The sequence below is a fragment of the Oncorhynchus keta genome, chromosome 15 (genome assembly GCF_023373465.1).
Source record: "Oncorhynchus keta strain PuntledgeMale-10-30-2019 chromosome 15, Oket_V2, whole genome shotgun sequence".
Taxonomy (NCBI): domain Eukaryota; kingdom Metazoa; phylum Chordata; class Actinopteri; order Salmoniformes; family Salmonidae; genus Oncorhynchus; species Oncorhynchus keta.
In genome coordinates, this window is record NC_068435.1 from 32,561,418 (window position 1) to 32,581,044 (window position 19,627).

General features: G+C 43.2%; 1 protein-coding gene across 2 annotated transcripts; it reads left to right on the plus strand.

Annotated features, from left to right (window-relative positions):
• The first annotated feature begins 1,274 nt into the window (after window positions 1-1,274).
• LOC118394794 (DNA replication licensing factor mcm4-like) lies at window positions 1,275-19,553 on the plus strand. 2 transcript variants are annotated; one of them, XM_035788347.2, is made up of 17 exons: window positions 1,275-1,427; window positions 2,043-2,163; window positions 2,309-2,464; window positions 5,044-5,207; window positions 5,423-5,524; window positions 5,666-5,761; window positions 5,891-5,986; window positions 6,362-6,500; window positions 12,121-12,341; window positions 12,634-12,754; window positions 16,348-16,607; window positions 16,939-17,304; window positions 17,625-17,752; window positions 18,004-18,211; window positions 18,500-18,728; window positions 18,940-19,073; window positions 19,243-19,553. In XM_035788347.2, exons 2-17 carry the CDS (start codon window positions 2,082-2,084, stop codon window positions 19,333-19,335), a joined length of 2,595 nt encoding a protein of 864 aa, XP_035644240.1. In that variant the 5' UTR covers window positions 1,275-1,427; window positions 2,043-2,081; the 3' UTR covers window positions 19,336-19,553. The 2 variants fall into 2 exon arrangements, with proteins under 2 accessions (XP_035644240.1, XP_035644241.1); XM_035788348.2 differs by lacking the exon at window positions 1,275-1,427 and adding an exon at window positions 1,449-1,603.
• Window positions 19,554-19,627: the final 74 nt, after the last annotated feature.

A 19,627-nucleotide genomic window follows, 5' to 3' on the forward strand; every position in this document is an offset into this window, starting at 1 on the left:
TCTCCCTAGCTCCCATTTGAGGAGAGAAGGGTGTGCGCACATGCCACCCTCTTTCTATACTATGAGTGCATTGGGGGGATTCGATTATGCTGATCCGCGGGGAACCGGTCTATGACTTGTGAGGTCAACGGGCAAAAGAGATGAGGTAGCTGCGCCCTCTCACATCGAACAGTAATCTGCGCCGCTCTGCCATGTCAACGATGCAGCATGGTGCATTGTCCAGAAACACATCACTTTTCTATAAATATATGTTTGAATTTTCAATCTAGTTTCATTGGTAAGGCAGTTAAATAAGTGTTTTTCCTCAAAGTGATCACTTGCATGTGAAAACATAGAATCCTACTCATTATGCCACATGCTTAATTACTTAACTTTAGTTTTGAGGCGACTACGCCGTGGGCTTTAAACGGCGAACCTGGCTCACGCCCGGGAGGAAGCCCGGTTCCAAAACGAATGCAATCAACTTTCACCCAGGGCAAAACACGCCAAGGCGCCCGGGCCAGATGAATCGAATTCCCTAACTGACAAGTGCACAATTTCATGCTGCGTATGTGGAGCCAGCGCTTTTATAGGCATCATCATGTAAATCAGTGGTTCCCAACCGTTGGTACCCCTAAAGTACCCCCTCATGTAGTTTTTACCAGTAGGCCTATGGTCTGATGAGTCTTGTCAAGTACCCACTGTGGGTAGGCCAAGTACCCTTGGTTGGGAACCATTGATGTAAACTGTCAAGTGCACGTCTCTGGTCATATGACATTGTGGGCAGTGGAAATGTTACATAATGAACAATATTTTATATTCACCGATTTTTGTGTACAGTACATGCCATTCTCTATAAAATAAATCACATGTCCTTGATGGCCCTGGAAAGTAGGTTATCATGGTTATTAATTTGATATAAAGGCATTGTTACTATATAGAAGAATGCAGAGTAAGTACTTATAAGAGCAATTCTGCATGTTTGATGTGTTCCCGGAATTTGTTTCATGCCATTCCCATAAATTCTATGAACATCTAAAGAAATGCATTCTGTATTTTTCGAGTGATTGTGGAAAAATGTTGACACGTTTCTCATGGCACCATGCGCCACCTTGTGGTAAAGGTTTACACTAGCCCCTGAGTGGAACATTTAGGGTGAAACGATGTCAGATTGATGGGGGGATTACCCAGCCAGACCTTTAGGTGAACACAATTATTACAATGCAAACTCCTGAACTAATAATGAAATACTTACAAAAAGTATTAATGTATTCCATTTAAAATGTTAACCGTACTGATTGTAAGACACTCCGGAACCCCCTTGATGTGCAAATGCTAATGGTTAGTGCACAAGTACTTGGCTTCGCTATTGGTGCAAAGTTTCCCAGGACTAAAACGTCACACCCACCATTTCGCGCCAAATTCATTGCGGTATCACTACGTAGTAGGTAAGAAAAGTAATTTTAAGATACTGTAGCTAGCTATTTCTAAGGTTTTCAAAAGCTAAATGAACTAGGTCGTTGTTTATTAAATGTTTTATGTTAGAGCAAATTCAGATGACCTAATTTATGTGTTTGGGAGTGTTCACCGGATTTTAAAAATAAAATAAGACTGGGTTTCCTCGGCAAGTAGTAGTTGGTGCCTTTCATGCAAAGATAGTAGCTTTCTCTATTGTTAAATTGCACTAGCTAGCTACTGTTTTACAATGAACATGCCAGCCATCAAAGTATTTGATTAAAACAATGATTAGGAATATATAATTAGAGAATGTACCTAGTTAAGGATTTACAATCAATATTTTATTTTTAGTTTACAAGCTCTTTCGGATGTTTAGTTGACTTCCCAGCTAGCCTACTGGATGCATTGTTTCATTACACGTCGAAAAGACTGCAAGTAGCTACCAACAATTAACTCGTTAGTTAGTGACATAACTAACTACTGGCTTTGTTATTAGCTTAATTCAAGCTCAACTCCGCTATGTGTTACTTACTGTTTGTATTATGTTATTTTACGAGTCAAAGACTCATACATTTAACGTTATTTAACTTTTTTTCCCCGTATAGTCAACCAGATTTCTTTTCTAGGACCTGTGATCATTCAGAATGTCTTCACCAACATCAACTCCCGGTAGACGCAAGCGCAACAGGGATGACATTCCAGCCACTCCTAAGTCGACCACAAAAGGTTCTGAGTACCATAAACTATATTTACAGTTTGATTTTGTACAGAGATATTCTGCTTTTAATTTAATATAACACTCAAGGACATATAAATCACATGAAAGGAAGCAGTTTAACCTAACCAACTATGTATTTTTCTGTCTCTGTAGCTGGCAGTGATGCCCTGGTCTCCCCTCCTTCCCAGCGGCAGAGAGGTCAAGACTCCTCCAACGGGGATCTGCCGGCCATGCCCACGTCTCCAGCCACAGACATTGCCAGCCCTGCTGTCCATGACACCTCTCTGTTCTCCAGCCCGCGCCGCTCAGGTAACTAACTGCCTCTCCAGCATTAACACACAGAATGATGCTGTTTGAGTTAGTCTTTTTTTTTTTGCAGTCACATAAATATACAGTCCCAGTCAAAAGTTTGGACACATACTCATTCAAGGGTTTTTCTTTATTTTACTATTTTATACACTGTATAATAGTAGTGAAGATATCAACACTATGAAATAACACACATGGAATCATGTAGTAACCAAAAAGTTAAACAAATCCAAATAGATGTTATATTCTTAAAAGTAGCCACCCTTTGCTTTGACAGCTTTGCACACTCTTTGCATTCTCTCAACCAGCTTCATGAGGAATGATTTTCCAACAGTCTTGAAGGAGTTCCCATATATGCTGAGCACTTGTTGGGTCCTTTCCTTCACTCTGTTGTCCAACTCATCCCAAACCAATTCAATTGGGTTGAGGTCGAGTGATTGTGGAGGCCAGATCATCTGACGCAGCACTCCATCGCTCTCCTTCTTGGTCAAATAGCCCTTACACAGCCTGGAGGTTTGTTTTGGGTCATTGTCCTGTTGGAAAACCAATGATAGTCCCACTAAGCGCAAACCAGATGGGGTGGCATATCGCTGCAGAATGCTGTGGTAGCCATGCTGGTTAAGTGTGTCTTGAATTCTAAATAAATCACAGACGGTGTCCCCAGCAAAGCACCATCACACCACCTCCATGCTTTACGGTGGGAACCACACATGCCGAGATCATCCGTTCACCTACTCTGCATCTCACAAAGACATGGCGGTTGGGACCAAAAATCTCCAATTTGGACTCATCAGACCAAAGGACAGATTTCTACCGGTGTAATGTCCTTTGCTTGTGTTTCTTGGCCCAAGCAAGTCTCTTCTTATTGGTGTCTTTTAGTAGTGGTTTCTATGCAGCAATTTGACCATTAAGGCCTGATTTCCCACAGTCTCCTCTGAACAGTTGATGATCAGATGTGTCTGTTAATTGAACTCTGAAGTATTTATTTGGGCAATCTGAGGTTCAGTTAATTGCCCATTTCTGAGGCTGGTAACTCTTGATGAACTTATCCTCTGCAGCAGAGGTAAATCTGGGTCTTCTTTTCCTGTGGCGGTCCTCATAAGAGCCAGTTTGATGTTTTTTGTGACTGCACTTGATAATAATATATATTTTTTGTTGTTGTCAATTGCCACTCCAATTCACATACCACCCCAACAGACCCACAGATGATGCAATCTCTTTTTCACTCTACACTGCCCTTTCCCACCTAGACAAAAGGAAAACCTATGTGAGAATGATATTCATTGACACCAGCTCAGCTGTCAACACCATAGTGCCTTCCAATCTCATCACTAAGCTAAAGATCCTGGGACTAAACACCTCCCTTTGCAACTAGATCCTGAACTTCCTGACGGGCTGCCCCCAGATGGTAAGGGTAGGCAATAACACGTCTGCCATGCTGATCCTCAACACTGGCCCCTCAGGGGTGTGTACTTAGTCCCCAGCTGTACTCCCTGTTCACTCATGACTGCACGGCCAGGCACGGCTCCAACACCATCATTAAGTTTGCTGACGACACAACAATGGTAGGCCTGATAACCGACAACTATGAGACAGCCTATAGGGAGGTCAGAGAACTGGCAGTGTGGTGTCAGGACTACAACTCATCCCTCAATGTGATCAAGACATCGGAGCTGATCGTGGACTACAGGAAAAGGCGGGCCGAACAGGCCCCCATTAACATTAACGGGGCTGTAGTGGAGTTGGTCGAGAGTTTCAAGTTCCTTGGTGTCCACATCGCCAACAAACTATCATAGTCCAAACACCAAGACAGTCGTGAAGAGGGAAAGACAAATCCTTTTCGGCATCTGACCATAAGGCGCTACAGAGGGTAGTGCGTACGGCCCAGTACATCACTGGGGCCAAGCTTCGTGCCATCCAGGACTTATATAATAGGGGGTGTCAGAGGAAAGCCCATAAAAGTGTCAGCGACTCCAGTCACCCAAGTCATAGACTGTTTTCTCTGCTACCGCACAGCAAGTGGTACCTGCGTGCCAAGTCTAGGTCCAAAAGGCTCCTTAACAGCTTCTACCCCCAAGCCATAAGACTGCTGAACAATTAATCAAATGGCCACCGGACTATTTACATTGACCCACATGAATAGTCACTTCACCCTTACCTACATGTACAATTACATCAACTAACCTGTACCCCTGCCCGCACACTGACTTGGTACCGGTACCCCCTGGATATAACCTCATTATTGTGTTACTTTTTATTTCTATTTTTACTTTCTAGTTTATTTGGTAAATATTTTCTTAACTCTTCTTGAACTGCACTGTTGGTTAAGGGCTTGTAAGTAAGCATTTCACGGTAAGGTCTACACTTGTTGTATTGGGTGCATGTGACAACTAAAGTTTGATATGATTTATATGGACCGATCCAAGATCAGCACTCCTACTCTGAGATGCTTTGTGGAGATGGGCCCAGATCATTTGTGCAGCACAACTGTGAAAAATAAACTGGAACTGTACCTAAAAGAATTGAGATTTTGACCCTGTGATGTCACTCGGAATGTTAAGTCAATGTCTTCTCCTCAGTTCTCCCAAGTGAGGTGGACATGAGCTCCCCTCTGATGTACGGGACTCCGAGCTCCAGGGTGGAGGGCACCCCCCGTAGTGGTGTGGGTGGCACCCCAGCCAGACAGCGCCCTGACCTGGGCTCTATCAGGAAGGCCCCCCAGGTGGACCTTCACTCTGAGCCGGTGAGTAGAGAAACTCCTATATGGAGAATGATAATCAGGAAATGTATAACCACTAATGCTATATAGATAAAGAATGATATTGTTAGCAAATCTGTAACAGCTAATGCTATTTATTTTAGAAAGTTGGCGTTAGAGATTTGCTAACGGCTTATGCTATATAGAATGACATTGTTAGGAAATCTATAACAGCTAATGCCATTTTTGTCCTCCACCAGCCAAGTGCAGATGGTGCAGTAGCCAGTGAGCAGGCACTGGGTCAGAAGCTTGTTATCTGGGGCACTGATGTCAACGTGGGAACGTGCAAGGAGAAGTTCCAGGTATGGAAATGAACCTTTAGGGCTTTGCTTTCATTGGTGTAGAAAAATAAATAATACAAATCTAATTGATAAGAAAAAATGTGAGTTCAATCTGTTAGATCATTTTTATCTTAATGCTATTATTGTTCATTTTCCCCACAGAGATTCCTGCAGAGGTTCATTGACCCGACTTCCAACGAGGATGAGAATGCTGGTTTGGACCTGAATGAGCCTCTCTACATGCAGAAGCTGGAGGAGGTAGGGTCCCCCTCCCCCTAGCACCATGTGACACCAATAACAGTGATCAACCATTAACATCTTGTCTTGAGACTAGTATTGCACTTATTCTTTTGCAGTGATCATTTTCTACTTGTGTTGTCCCTCTAGATCAGTGTGGTTGGTGAGCCTGTGCTGAACGTCAACTGCAGCCATGTGCAGTCCTTTGACGCGGACCTGTACAGGCAGCTCATCTCCTACCCCCAGGTAAAAACGCACGCACCAGACGGTCTCACATATGAACCCTCTCGAGTCTAAGTGGGGGGTGGGTGTGTAATTTCTACTAAGCTAGCATATGGAATTACCAAGGGTCATTTAGATATTTGATTTCTAGCTTTAGGACCTCTTTAATATCAATGGGAGATAATGGGCTATGAATGCTAACTTAAAATGTTTCCCGTATGACAGCGTTTAATCAAATTGTAACCGCTAGCAAAGGTGGGTTGGTGTAATATTTGTCTGCTAAATATTTTTCTACCATTTATTACCATGGGCATAGAGATTACAATATGTTTAATTACGTGTGGCATACCAATAAGAATGGTGATTCATAATGTTGTTTTTCCTATATCTCTTTCACAGGAAGTCATCCCCACGTTTGACATGGCTGTCAATGAGCTGTTCTTTGAGCGTTTCCCAGACTCCATCTTGGAGCACCAGATCCAGGTGCGGCCGTACAACGCCCTGAAGACCAGGAACATGAGGAGCCTGAACCCTGAAGGTAATAGGACTGTGGCGGTAATTACATTTTGTCAGCCGGTAACTGTCATGCAAATAACTGCTGGTCTCACTGTTGTTCACCGTTAATTAACATAAACACGTTTAACATCTCCGGACTTCCACACACATAGCCTACAAGACACTGATATCGGACCTCTGGAACATACACTTTAAAATAGGCAAGTTAATCAATTGATTATAGCCTACACCAACACAATAAATCCATTATTTATTTTAGGCATTTCTAAAGATGCATCATATGGAGAAAAGAACCGAATAGCATATTCTGGGGTCATGTTAGGCCCTGATCTGGCTATGCCATGTGGCTGTTGGATACACTAGTTCATTTAGCAGACAAGATTTGCTTATATTTCCTGTGGCATTGTATATTATGTTCTAGTAAGAAGAATACAATTGAACATAGCGGAATAAAATAGAAAGGTTATTTTTCTGGCATGAGTGCGCACATGCATGCTGCTATTCTGTGTTGATTGGTTAACAAAGTGATCGGTTAAAACATGTCCTATATGCTTAAATGTAGTTATTTATGCAACTTTAGTTGTGATACAAAACTTAAGGTATATGTTTTGATTTCTGAGGCTGCATGATGTGACACTGATGATGATTTGGGAAAAGTAGCATGTTTCTTGCACAGGCTGCACACCATCTTTCTCTTATTCACAATTTGACAAGCACTCCGCTTCTCATCCATCAGACTATTCTGAATGTAATGTTTTTTGCATATCGCCTATTATTATTTGATTTAGAGTGGCCCACACAAAAACATGTTATCCTTAGCCTGCACTAGAGTAGCGAAAGCTCTTCCCGCGGTTCCGTTTTTAATATGCCAGGTTGGCTACACCGATTCGAAAGTGAATTAATGTGCTTAATTTTAAGAATTTAGCAATAAATAAAGCAGCACAAGAAAGCTTTAACCTTTTTTAAAATAGTGGCCAGTCAACAGTTTTCACATGTGATGGCGCAATGACTGGGCTTATAAGAACACTTTTCACTAGGCTCTTTAGGCTATGGGGTCTCTCCAACCATGTTCCAGGGGTCATAGGCCTATAGGCTATGCTTAGTTATGTGGCCAGTTTAGTTGATTCAAAACATATAGCCCTTCGGGCTAGGTAGTCCGCATGATGCATGTGACTATGGTTTGAAGAAGTTTTTTTAAAACAATGCATGTGCTGTTTCTTGCCAAGACTGCACACGCTGAACATCATTCACAAATGGTGATAATCTCACCCATCAGGCTATTCTCAATGTAATCTTGTCTATGCATATACTAAATAATATACAGTACCAGTCAAAAGTGTGAACACATACTCATTCCAGGGTTTTTTATTATTTTTTACTATTTTCTACATTGTAGAATAATAATGAAGATATCAAAACTATGAAATAACACATGGAATCATGTAGTAACCTAAAATATGTTAAACAAATCAAAATATATTTGAGATTCTTCAAAGTAGCCACCCTTTGCCTTGATGACAGCTTTGCATACTGAGGTCCAACTCATCCCAAACCATCTTAATTGGATGGGATCTGGGTGATTGTGGAGACCAGTTCATCTGATGCAGCACTCCATCAAACTCTCAAATAGCCCTTACACAACCTGGAGGTGTGATTTGGGTCATTGTCCTGTTGAAAAACAAATGATGGTCCCACTAAGTGCAAACCAGATGGGATGGTGTATCGCTGCAGAATGCTATGGTAGCCATACTGGTTAAGTGTGTCTTGAATTCTAAACAAATCACAGACCGTGTCCCCAGCAAAGCACCATCACACCACCTCCATGCTTCAAGGTTGCATCACTGCCTGGTACGGCAATTGCTCGGCCTCCGATCGCAAGGCACTTCAGAGGGTAGTGCGTACTGCCCAGTACATCACTGGGGCTAAGCTGCCTGCCATCCTGGTCCTCTACACCAGGCATGTCAGAGGAAGGCCCTGAAAATTGTCAAAAACCCCAGCCACCCCAGTCATAAACTGTTCTCTCTACTACCGCATGGCAAGCGGTATCGGAGTGCCAAGTCTAGGACAAAAAGGCTTCTCAATAGTTTTTACCCCCAAGCCATAAGACTCCGGAACAGGTAACCAATGGTTACCCAGACTATTTGCATTGTGTGCTCCCCCACCCCTTCTTTTATGCTGATGCTACTCTCTGTTTATCTTACATGCATAGTCACTTTAACTATACATTCATGTACATACTACCTCAATTGACCCGACCAACCTGTGCTCCCGCACATTGGCTAACCGGGCTATCTGCATTGTGTCCCACCACCCGTCAACCACTCTTTTTACGCTACTGCTACTCTCTGTTCATCATATATGCATAGTCACTTTAACCATACCCACATGTACATACTAGAGGTTGACCGATTAATCAGAATGGCCGATTAATTAGGGCCGATTTCAAGTTCTCATAACAATCGGAAATCGGTATTTTTGGACGCCGATTTTGCCGATTTTAAAAATAAAATAAAAATGTATACCTTTATTTAACTAGGTAAGTCAGCTAAGAACACATTATTATTTTAAATGATTGCCTAGGAACGGTGGGTTAACTGCCTTGTTCATGGGCAGAACGAAAGATTTTCACCTTGTCAGCTCGGGGGATCCAATCTTGCAACCTTACAGTTAACTAGTCCAACACTCTATAACCACCTGCTTCTCATTGCACTCCACGAGGAGCCTGCCTGTTACTCGAATGCAGTAGAAGCCAAGGTAAGTTGCTAGCTAGCATTAAACTTATCTTATAAAAAACAATCAATCATAATCACTAGTTATAACTACACATGGTTGATGATATTACTAATTTATCTAGCGTGTCCTGCGTTGCATATAATCGATGCAACGCTGGGGGATGATTAAACAAAAGCGCATTTGCGAAAAAAGCACAATCGTTGGACGACTGTACCTAACCATAAACACCAATGCCTTTCTTAAAATCAATACACAGAAGTATATACACTGCTCAAAAAAATAAAGGGAACACTAAAATAACACATCCTAGATCTGAATGAGTGAACTATTCTTATTAAATATGTTTTTCTTTACATAGTTGAATGTGCTGACAACAAAATCACACATTATCAATGGAAATCAAATTTATCAACCCATTAAGGTCTGGATTTGGAGTCACACTCAAAATTAAAGTGGAAAACCACACTACAGGCTGATCCAACTTTGATGTAATGTCCTTAAAACAAGTAAAAATGAGGCTCAGTAGTGTGTGTGGCCTCCACATGCCTGTATGACCTCCCTACAACGCCTGGGCATGCTCCTGATGAGGTGGCGGATGGTCTCCTGAGGGATCTCCCAGGAACGGGGGGGCCAGTCCATAGCATCAATGCCTTCCTCTTGCAGGAACTGCTGACACACTCCAGCCACATGAGATCTAGCATTGTCTTGCATTAGGAGGAACCCAGGGCCAACCGCACCAGCATATGGTCTCACAAGGGGTCTGAGGATCTCATCTCGGAGCACATGGAGGGCTGTGTGGCCCCCCAAAGAAATGACACCCCACACCATGACTGACCGGTCATGCTGGAGGATGTTGCAGGTAGCAGAACGTTCTCCACAGCGTCTCCAGACTCTGTCAATCTTGGTGTTCTCTGGCAAATACCAAAAGTCCAGCACGGTGTTGGACTGTAAGCACAACCCCCACCTGTGGACGTCGGGTCCTCATACCACCCTCATGGAGTCTGTTTCTGACGTTTGAGCAGACACATGCCCATTTGTGGCCTGCTGGAGGTCATTTCGCAGGGCTCTGGCAGTGCTCCTCCTGCTCCTCCTTGCACAAAGGCGGAGGTAGCGGTCCTGCTGATGGGTTGTTGCCCTCCCACGGCCTCCTCCACGTCTCCTGATGTACTGGCCTGTCTCCTGGTAGCGCCTTCATGCTCTGGACACTACGCTGACAGACACAGCAAACCTTCTTGCCACAGCTCGCATTGATGTTCCATCCTGGATGAGCTGCACTACCTGAGCCACTTGTGTGGGTTGTAGACTCCGTCTCATGCCACCACTAGAGTGAAAGCACCGCCAGTATTCAAAAGTGACCAAAACATCAGCCAGGAAGCATAGGAACTGAGAAGTGGTCTGTGTTCACCACCTGCAGAACCACTCCTTTATTGGGGGTGTCTTGCTAATTGCCTATAATTTCCACCTGTTGTCTATTCCATTTGCACAACAGCATGTGAAATTTATTGTCAATCAGTGTTGCTTCCTAAGTGGACAGTTTGATTTCACAGAAGTGTGATTGACTTGGAGTTACATTGTGTTGTTTAAGTGTTCCCTTTATTTTTTTGAGCAGTGTATTTTCAAACCTGCATATTTCGCTAAAAGAAATCCAGGTTAGCAGGCAATATTAACCAGGTGAAATTGTCGTTTCTCTTGCGTTCGTTGCACGCAGAGTCAGGGTATATGGGCAGCCTGGCTCATTGCGAACTAATTTGCCAGAATTTTACGTAGTTATGACATAACATTGAAGGTTGTGCAATGTAACAAGAATATTTAGATTTAGAGATGCCATCCGTTAGATAAAATACCGAAAGGTTCCGTATTTCACTGAAATAATAAACGTTTTGTTTTCTAAATGATAGTTTCCGGATTCAACCATGTTAATGACCAAAGGCTCATATTTCTGTGTGTTATTATGTTATAATTCATTCTATGATTTGATAGAGCAGTCTGACTGAGCGATGGTAGGTAGCAGCAGGCTCGTAAGCACTCATTCAAACAGCACTTTCGTGCGTTTTGCCAGCAGCTCTTCGCAAGCACAGCGCTGTTTATGACTTCAAGCCTATCAGCCTAATGGCTGTTGTAACCGATGTCAAATCGCTAGCTAGTTAGCGGGGTGCACACTAATAGTGTTTCAAACATCACTCGCTCTGAGACTGAGTAGTTGTTCCCCTTGCTCTGCAAGGTTCGCAGCTTTTGTGGAGCGATGGGTAAGGCTGCTTCGGGTGTGGCTGTTGTTGTGTTCCTGGTTCGAGCCCAGGTAGGGTCGAGGAGAGGGATGGAACCTATACTGTTACACTGGCAAAACTATAGTGCCTATAAGAACACTGCGGTGGCAGAACGGAGTGCTCGGGTTGGGGTGTAGGGTTTGCGCATAGCCATAGGTAAGCACCATGGTCTTGTAGCTATGAGGAGCTGGCTCTCACTGTGCAACAGGCAATCCTATTCCGCTCAAACTCTGAATGCCAGGGCTCTCATGAAGTGTTTGATTAAAATTTCGATTGCATTTGCACCGATGTCAGATGAAGACATAAGGGTTGAAATGTTGTTAAAAATAAATATCACCTGGGAGCATCTGATGGATGTCTAGCTTCCCTGAACAACACATGAACATCTATTGCACTATAAACCATATGAAGAGTGAATTATACTCAATTTAACATTGATTTTCTTTCCAAATTGAGCGTTTGAATGAGCCTGCGGCCTAGAGTGCCAGATGATTTGTACTTTTGGGGCTGACATTGATTCCATTTGTCCCGGGCAAGCTCAGTCAACCTTATCTAAAATGTTTGAAACGAGCACAATTTGAAGCCATATCTGGTGCTATAGAGCTCAGTACTTAATACAATCTTCCTCTGTCCCTCTCCTTCCAGACATTGACCAAATGATCACCATTAGCGGCATGGTGATCAGGACCTCCCAGCTGATCCCAGAGATGCAGGAGGCCTTCTTCCAGTGCCAGGTTTGTGCTTTTTCTACCCGCGTGGAGGTGGACCGCGGCCGCATCGCAGAGCCTGCCGTGTGCCGCAACTGCAACACCACCCACAGTCTGGCCCTCATCCACAACCGCTCAGCCTTCTCCGACAAACAGATGGTGAGATATGGGGTGAAAGCGTTTTTTTAAGTTGGTCAAAATCATGCAGGGGGCTGTTATACTTTAAGACAGTCTGCTTACTTTAAATGGAAGATACGATTTGTTTGGATGCTGCTGAACAGAAAACTGAGAATAGTGGTTTAGTTCAGTTACCCGTTAGTCCATAAAAGCTTGTCTTCCTGGGTTAGAACACAAATCCAATATTAGTGTATTCCCAGACACAGCTCTGAAGAAGCAGAACTCCTGTTTTCACTCGGATTCTTTTTTTCCCCCCTCCATCTCCCATTTTCAGATCAAAGTGCAGGAGTCTCCTGATGACATGCCTGCTGGGCAGACCCCTCACACCACCATAGTGTACGCTCACAATGACCTGGTCGACAAAGTACAGCCAGGAGACCGCATTAACATCACTGGTGAGCTGTTTACCCCGTAGAAGGACTGGCTGTGAAGCGATAATGTATAGCTTAGCTGTTGGATATGGAAGAGAGCAACCCGGCTCTACGTATTTTACTGGTTTGTGAGCCACTGACGCCATCCCCGGTTAGAGGGGAATAAAGCAGCCCAAGAGTTAACACACATGAACTTTATTTAAACACCCTGAGAAAGGTCCTGTAAAGGGACAGAGAAGATGAATATGCTATACAGGATATAAATACACTGCATAGATATGTGCAGAGTGCAATAGAATGAGAGAAGCTATGTATGAAGGAATGATGATGAATACAACTGGAGCAGAGGACTATCTAATAACCATATATTACATAGAGTTGAAGTCGGACCGTTTACATGCACCGTAGCCAAATACATTTAAACTCACTTTTACACAATTTCTGACATTTAATCGCAGTAAAAATTCCCTGTTTTAGGTCAGTTAGAATCACCACTTTATTTTAAGAATGTGAAATAGTATAGTATCTTTCATCACATTCCCAATGGGTCATATGTTTACATACACTCAATTAGTATTTGGTAGCATTGCCTTTAAATTATTTAACTTGGGTCAAACGTTTCAGGTAGACTTCCACAAGCTTCCCACAATAAGTTGTGTGAATTTTGGCCCATTCCTGCTGACAAAGCTGGTGTAACTGAGTCAGGTTTGTAGGCCTCCTTGCTCGCACACGCTTTTTCAGTTCTGCCCACACATTTTTAATGGGATTGAGGTCAGGGCTTTGATGGCCACTCCAATACCTTGAATTTGTTGTCCTTATTAAGCCATTTTGCCACAACTTTGGAAGTATGCTTGGGGTCATTGTCCATTTGGAAGACCCATTTGCGACCAAGCTTTAACTTCCTGACTGATGTCCTGAGATGTTGCTTCAATATATCCACATACTTTTCCTGCCTCGTGATGCCATCTATTTTGTGAAGTGCACCAGTCCCTCCTGCAGCAAAGCACCCTCACAACATGATACTGCCACCCCTGTGCTTCACGGTTGGGATGGTGTTCTTCGGCTTGCTAGCCTCCCCCTTTTTTCCTCCAAACATAACGATGGTCATTATAGCCAAACAGGTCTATTTTTGTTTCATCAGACCATCAGAGGACATTTCTCCAAAAAGTAAGATCTTTGTCCCCATGTGCAGTTGCAATCCGTAGTCTGGCTTTTTTTATGCCGGTTTTGAGGCAATGGTTTCATCCTTGCTGAGCGTCCTTTCAGGTTATGTCGATATAGGACTCGTTTTACTGTGGATATAGATACTTTTGTACCTGTTTTCTTCAGCATATTCACAAGGTCCTTTGCTGTTGTTCTGGGATTGATTTTCAGTTTTCGCACCAAAGTACGCTCATCTCTAGGAGACAAAACACGTCTCCTTCCTGAGCGGTATGACGGCTGCGTGGTTCCATGGTGTTTGCACTTGCCAACTATTGTTTGTACAGATGAACGTGGTACCTTCAGGCATTTGGAAATTGTGGTAGTGAATTATAAGTGAAATAATCGGTCTGTAAACAATTGTTGGAAAAATTACTTGTCATGCACAAAGTAGATGTCCTAACCGACTTTCCAAAACTATAGATTGTTAACAAGACATTTGTGGAGTGTTTTAAAAACGAGTTAATGTAAACTTCTGACTTCAGCTGTAGTAACCCGAGTCACAACTACCGCTCATGCTAACAATAAACAAGTTACCCAATAACATTCAATGAACACTGTGAAGCTTATACAAATAGGCAACATAAATGTCAAGAAAAGTTCATCTCTACTTGGAGCACATATGTGGTAAACACGTCCAACAGGCATAACAATAGTGATACAAACGTATGTTTTCACGCATCCCCATATCCACCGGTTCAACCATGCTCACAGACTGGGAAAAGACTGTTCGGGTACGGGCCATATTTACTCCCTTGGGGAGTGTGGGTCAGGCTGGTTAGCCAATCAGGGCTCGGAGAGACTGCATGGCTAGAGCGTGCACAGGGGTGGGATACATGGCTATTGTCTAGTTGGCTGAAGCCACGACCTGGAGATGTTCAATCTCTCATGTGAGGGGGGAGAAAGGGTGAGGATGAGTGAGAGCCAGACAGCACGGCTCCAGAAAGCAAATAAACAAATGCACACACAATGATGTGGCGCCCACGGCAACGGGATTCTGTAACAGGATATAAAGTGCTTTCTAAAAAGTGTGCTCTAGTTAAAAGGGCAATCTGAAGTTGCCGCATCCATTTTTGGACTTATAAATAAATGATACTCAGTGATTTCTTGTAGAATATAACTTGTAAGTGCCTCATGCGCTTAGTGCAACTACCGTATCCCATGTTAGGAACAAACACTGTTAAAATATGCTTAACTATAATTGTGATACTTTAGTGGTCAGTCCTTGCAATCAATAGCGCTTTGTTTGTTTCAACTGCTGTTTGCCCCTCCCCCTTTTTTTAAATTTTTTTAAAGCCTATAACCATGGGCTTAGTTTTTCTGGTCAGGTCACGTGGTAAGGAAAAACAATTAGCCGTAGTCATGCATACTGCTACTGTGCCTTACAAGTTTGAATAAGAAGACATGGTTCTATAGACTCATTTCTCTGCTGCGTCATGAAAAGTTGAGTGTGCAGTTCGTCATCTGTGTACCTAGCAGTGGATATGATCGTGTGCAACTTCAAATGCAGCTCGTGCAAGTAAAACTTTTTTTTAAAAAACCTACTCAGATGGTTACCGTCAACAACGCAGATGTCAGAGGATTGATAACCTAGCAAGCCAACAAGGCAAGGGGAAATATCACAAATAAAGCTAGATAAAGCCATAAGAATAATATACTTGTTGAACATTAGAAACAAGTTGGAACCTGTTCAGGGAACAGAAAACCGGGAAAGACCGAATATTTTTTTAAGAAACCAAACCGAGAATAAAAGTGACCTTTTACTGTTCTGGAGCAGTAAAGAGAACAGGTGAAATAAAACGATTCATGATCCAGGGCTAGCTCTGGTCCAACGTTAAGTCAACTCTCTGAAGTTACGTTCCTTCATAGAAGTCACTCCTCCGTAGGTATAATTATGTGGGCCTAATTCAAATAATGTCATATCAACAAGTTACCCAGCGCTTCATGCCCAGTACTCTCCTCACCCACAGCATTTCATTCACATGTCGCCCCCTACATTTGTCTGTAGCTTGCCTGCTCCATAGCAAGCTCCCGTATCCATTGGTGAAGTAATTTAATGTCGAGTTGAATGTAAAAAGGTTTAAAAAGGAACAGAAATGAACAATATAAACGTTACATTTTTTTGGTTCAAACCGGTCCAGAACTTTATTTTGCTGCTTGGAACAGTGTAACGGAACCAAAAAAATAATGGTTCTGTTCAGAACAAAACGATTGGAGAATAATTTTGGTTCCATCCCTGCATAGCAATAGCCGTCAGTCTTGTGTGTTTTCATGGTCATCACTCACTCACCGTTAAATTTCTCAAGGTCCCGAGACTCCCGACATCCGTGTTAGCTGTCCTGCTACAGAGCTTTTTTTTATTGGGATGCAAGAAAATGGTCCTATTGTCGTGACAAAACTTCTCAACTCCCCCACAGGTATCTACAGAGCAGTTCCTATGCGTGAAAACCCTCGCCAGAGCAACGTGAAGTCTGTGTACAAGACCCACATCGATGTCATCCACTTCCGCAAGACTGATGAGAAGCGCCTTCACGGGCTGGATGAGGATTCAGACCAGAAGCTTTTCACTGAAGAGCGCGTCCAGATACTGAAGGAGCTGGCCTCCAAACCAGATGTATACGATCGTCTCTCCTCCGCCCTGGCCCCCAGCATCTATGAACACGAGGACATCAAAAAGGTCAGTGAAAGCAAAGTTGTAGCACAAAGATCATTTTCTATATTGCCTGCTATGTAATTAAGATGTTTGTGCTACAACGCTTTTGGGAAACTCACCACGGGATCGTTGTCTCGTCAAATGAACGTGGGGTCCTCTGTTGCCAGGGATGTGGAACTGTTGTCTTTCAGATTACAGTGGCTTTTGCTTTCATTCAACATCCATGAACAGTACCATAAAGTTTGTCATTCTTTTCCCAGGGTATTTTGCTGCAGCAGTTTGATTTTTGACTGAGTTTAGATTAGACTTTTATTCAAAATGCACAGTACTATAAACGTTCTCTTCTTTTCCCAAGGGTATTCTTCTCCAGCTGTTTGGGGGCACCCGTAAAGACTTCAGCCAGACAGGCCGCGGTAACTTCCGTGCCGAGGTAAACATCCTGCTCTGTGGAGACCCCGGCACCTCCAAGTCCCAGCTGCTGCAGTACGTGTTCAACCTGGTGCCCCGCGGTCAGTACACGTCTGGGAAGGGCTCCAGCGCCGTGGGCCTCACAGCCTACGTGATGAAGGACCCAGAGACCAAGCAGCTAGTGCTGCAGACAGGGGCCCTGGTGCTCAGTGATAACGGGATATGTTGTATTGATGAGTTTGACAAGATGAGCGACAGCACGCGCTCTGTGCTGCATGAGGTCATGGAGCAGCAGACTCTCTCCATCGCCAAGGTTGGTTAAACATTTTTTTTAAAGAACAAAATAAGATCAGGGGATGAACTTTCCTTGTTAAAGGTTAAATAAAAAAGTTTACTGATGTTTAAGTTTCAGCACTAGGTTCAAGACTATTCACAGAAACGATGCACTTCGCAGAAACTTATAGGCTCTTCTTGAATTTTAATGTTATAAGTGGTGTTGCTAACATCGAACGATTAAATAGTTTCACTACTGGAGAAGCATTATAATTTTGTTTTCTGTTTTGTAAATAGTCTGTTAGTAACGATGAACTACAGGGTAGTTTGTTACAAAGCTCTCTCTTTATTTTTGTGTAGGCGGGAATCATTTGCCAGCTCAATGCACGCACCTCTGTCCTGGCAGCAGCCAATCCCGTGGGGTCTCAGTGGAACCCCAAGAAGACGACCATTGAGAACATCCAGCTCCCTCACACACTGCTCTCAAGGTAAATATTACCTGATAGGTCAACCACCCTGGACACTCTTATTGATAAATGATATTGATTGTCAATAATATCCTTAGGGTCACTGAACCCCAAACAATTACTTCTCCACTGTAACTAAATGCACCTTGTTGCCAAAAATATATCAAATAAAAATAACTCACAACATGCATATGACCTACTATTAAAAAATGTAGTATGTGAGGCATTAAACATAATATATTAAAAAATAAAATGATATTTTTCCCCTACAGATTTGATCTGATCTTCCTGATGCTGGATCCTCAAGACGAGGCGTACGACCGTCGCCTGGCTCACCACCTGGTGGCGCTCTACTACCAGAGCGAGGAGCAGATCGAGGAAGAGTTCCTGGACATGGCTGTGCTGAAGGACTACATTGCATACGCTCGCACTTACATCAACCCCAGACTGAATGAAGAAGCCAGCCAGGCACTCATTGAGGTACGATATAGGCATATAATAATAACAAATACTCTTTAAGTTGAAAGGGGTTGTGATGTAGATGTAACTTCAGGGCCTGACAGCACCAAATACTGGTAAAAAAAAAAAAAAGTATTAAGTGGCTGGCTAGGTTTGTTTCAGGCCCTGAATGTAACAAGTTCTGTGCTGGTTCCAGGTTTAGGCTATATTAAGCCAGATGAAGCCCTGGTCGATATCCTGCAGTAGCATTCAACAGTGTAAAGGTTTTATAAATAAATTGGATTGATTGTATGGGTATTTTTCTTCCAGGCCTACGTGGACATGAGGAAGATTGGCAGCGGGCGGGGGATGGTGTCTGCCTACCCCAGGCAGCTGGAGTCTCTGATCCGCCTGGCTGAGGCCCATGCCAAGGTGCGCTTCTCTGACAAGGTGGAGACCATTGACGTGGAGGAGGCCAAGAGACTGCATCGCGAAGCCCTCAAGCAGTCCGCTACAGACCCCAGGACTGGCTTTGTCGACATCTCCATCCTCACAACCGGTATGGAGGATTTAGTCTATTTGGAATTATTTACTATGACAGCTCTTCAAATTCCTTTCGGATGTCTGCCATGTTGAATGTTTCAAATATGTTTTTGGATTGGTTGGATGTGCGAACCCAACCATGTTATGAATTTGTATGTGTCAGTGTCTTTGATAATGTGCAATATGGTGCAACTTTTATCTTGTCTTTTTGTTTTCACTCAACCCAGGAATGAGTGCCACGGCCCGTAAGCGTAAGGAGGAAGTGGCCCGGGCCTTGAAGAAAATGATCCAGTCCAAGGGAAAGACCCCTGCCATGAAGTACCAGCAGCTGTTTGATGACCTCAGAGGACAGTCTGAAGCTGTAAGTAGTACCTCCCAGCTCTGCTTTTCCTGTTGAGAACGGTCAAAACAGTCCTCAAAATTACCCTAAAACAAGATTTAAATGTGTGTTTTTCTGTACATTTGAATTGGATGATAAGCATATCCATCTTCTGAATAGTGTTTCTGTCTCCTAATGTGTTAACTTTCAGGCAATAACAAAGGACATGTTTGAAGAGGCTCTGCGCGCCCTGGCAGATGAAGACTATCTGACTGTCACTGGAAAGACTGTTCGCCTGCTGTAAAGAAACTCACGCCTCCCCTTACCTTGTACAGTCATTGAATTTGCACTTATTTCCCTGAACCAGCAGCTTTCTCTACAGAATACTGATCTGTGAAGAATGTTTGACCACATTAATGTTAATGACTCAGTCAGGACTAGCATTGTATGCTTCATGATTACTGATAGTGCTTGGTTGCTTTGATGTTTTGGTAAGAAATAAAGAAATGCTTTTATATGTCATTTGGGATGTTTCAGGTTTGGAAGAATGCTGATGCCAGGGCTACAATGCAACACTATGACAAGGTGTGCCATGA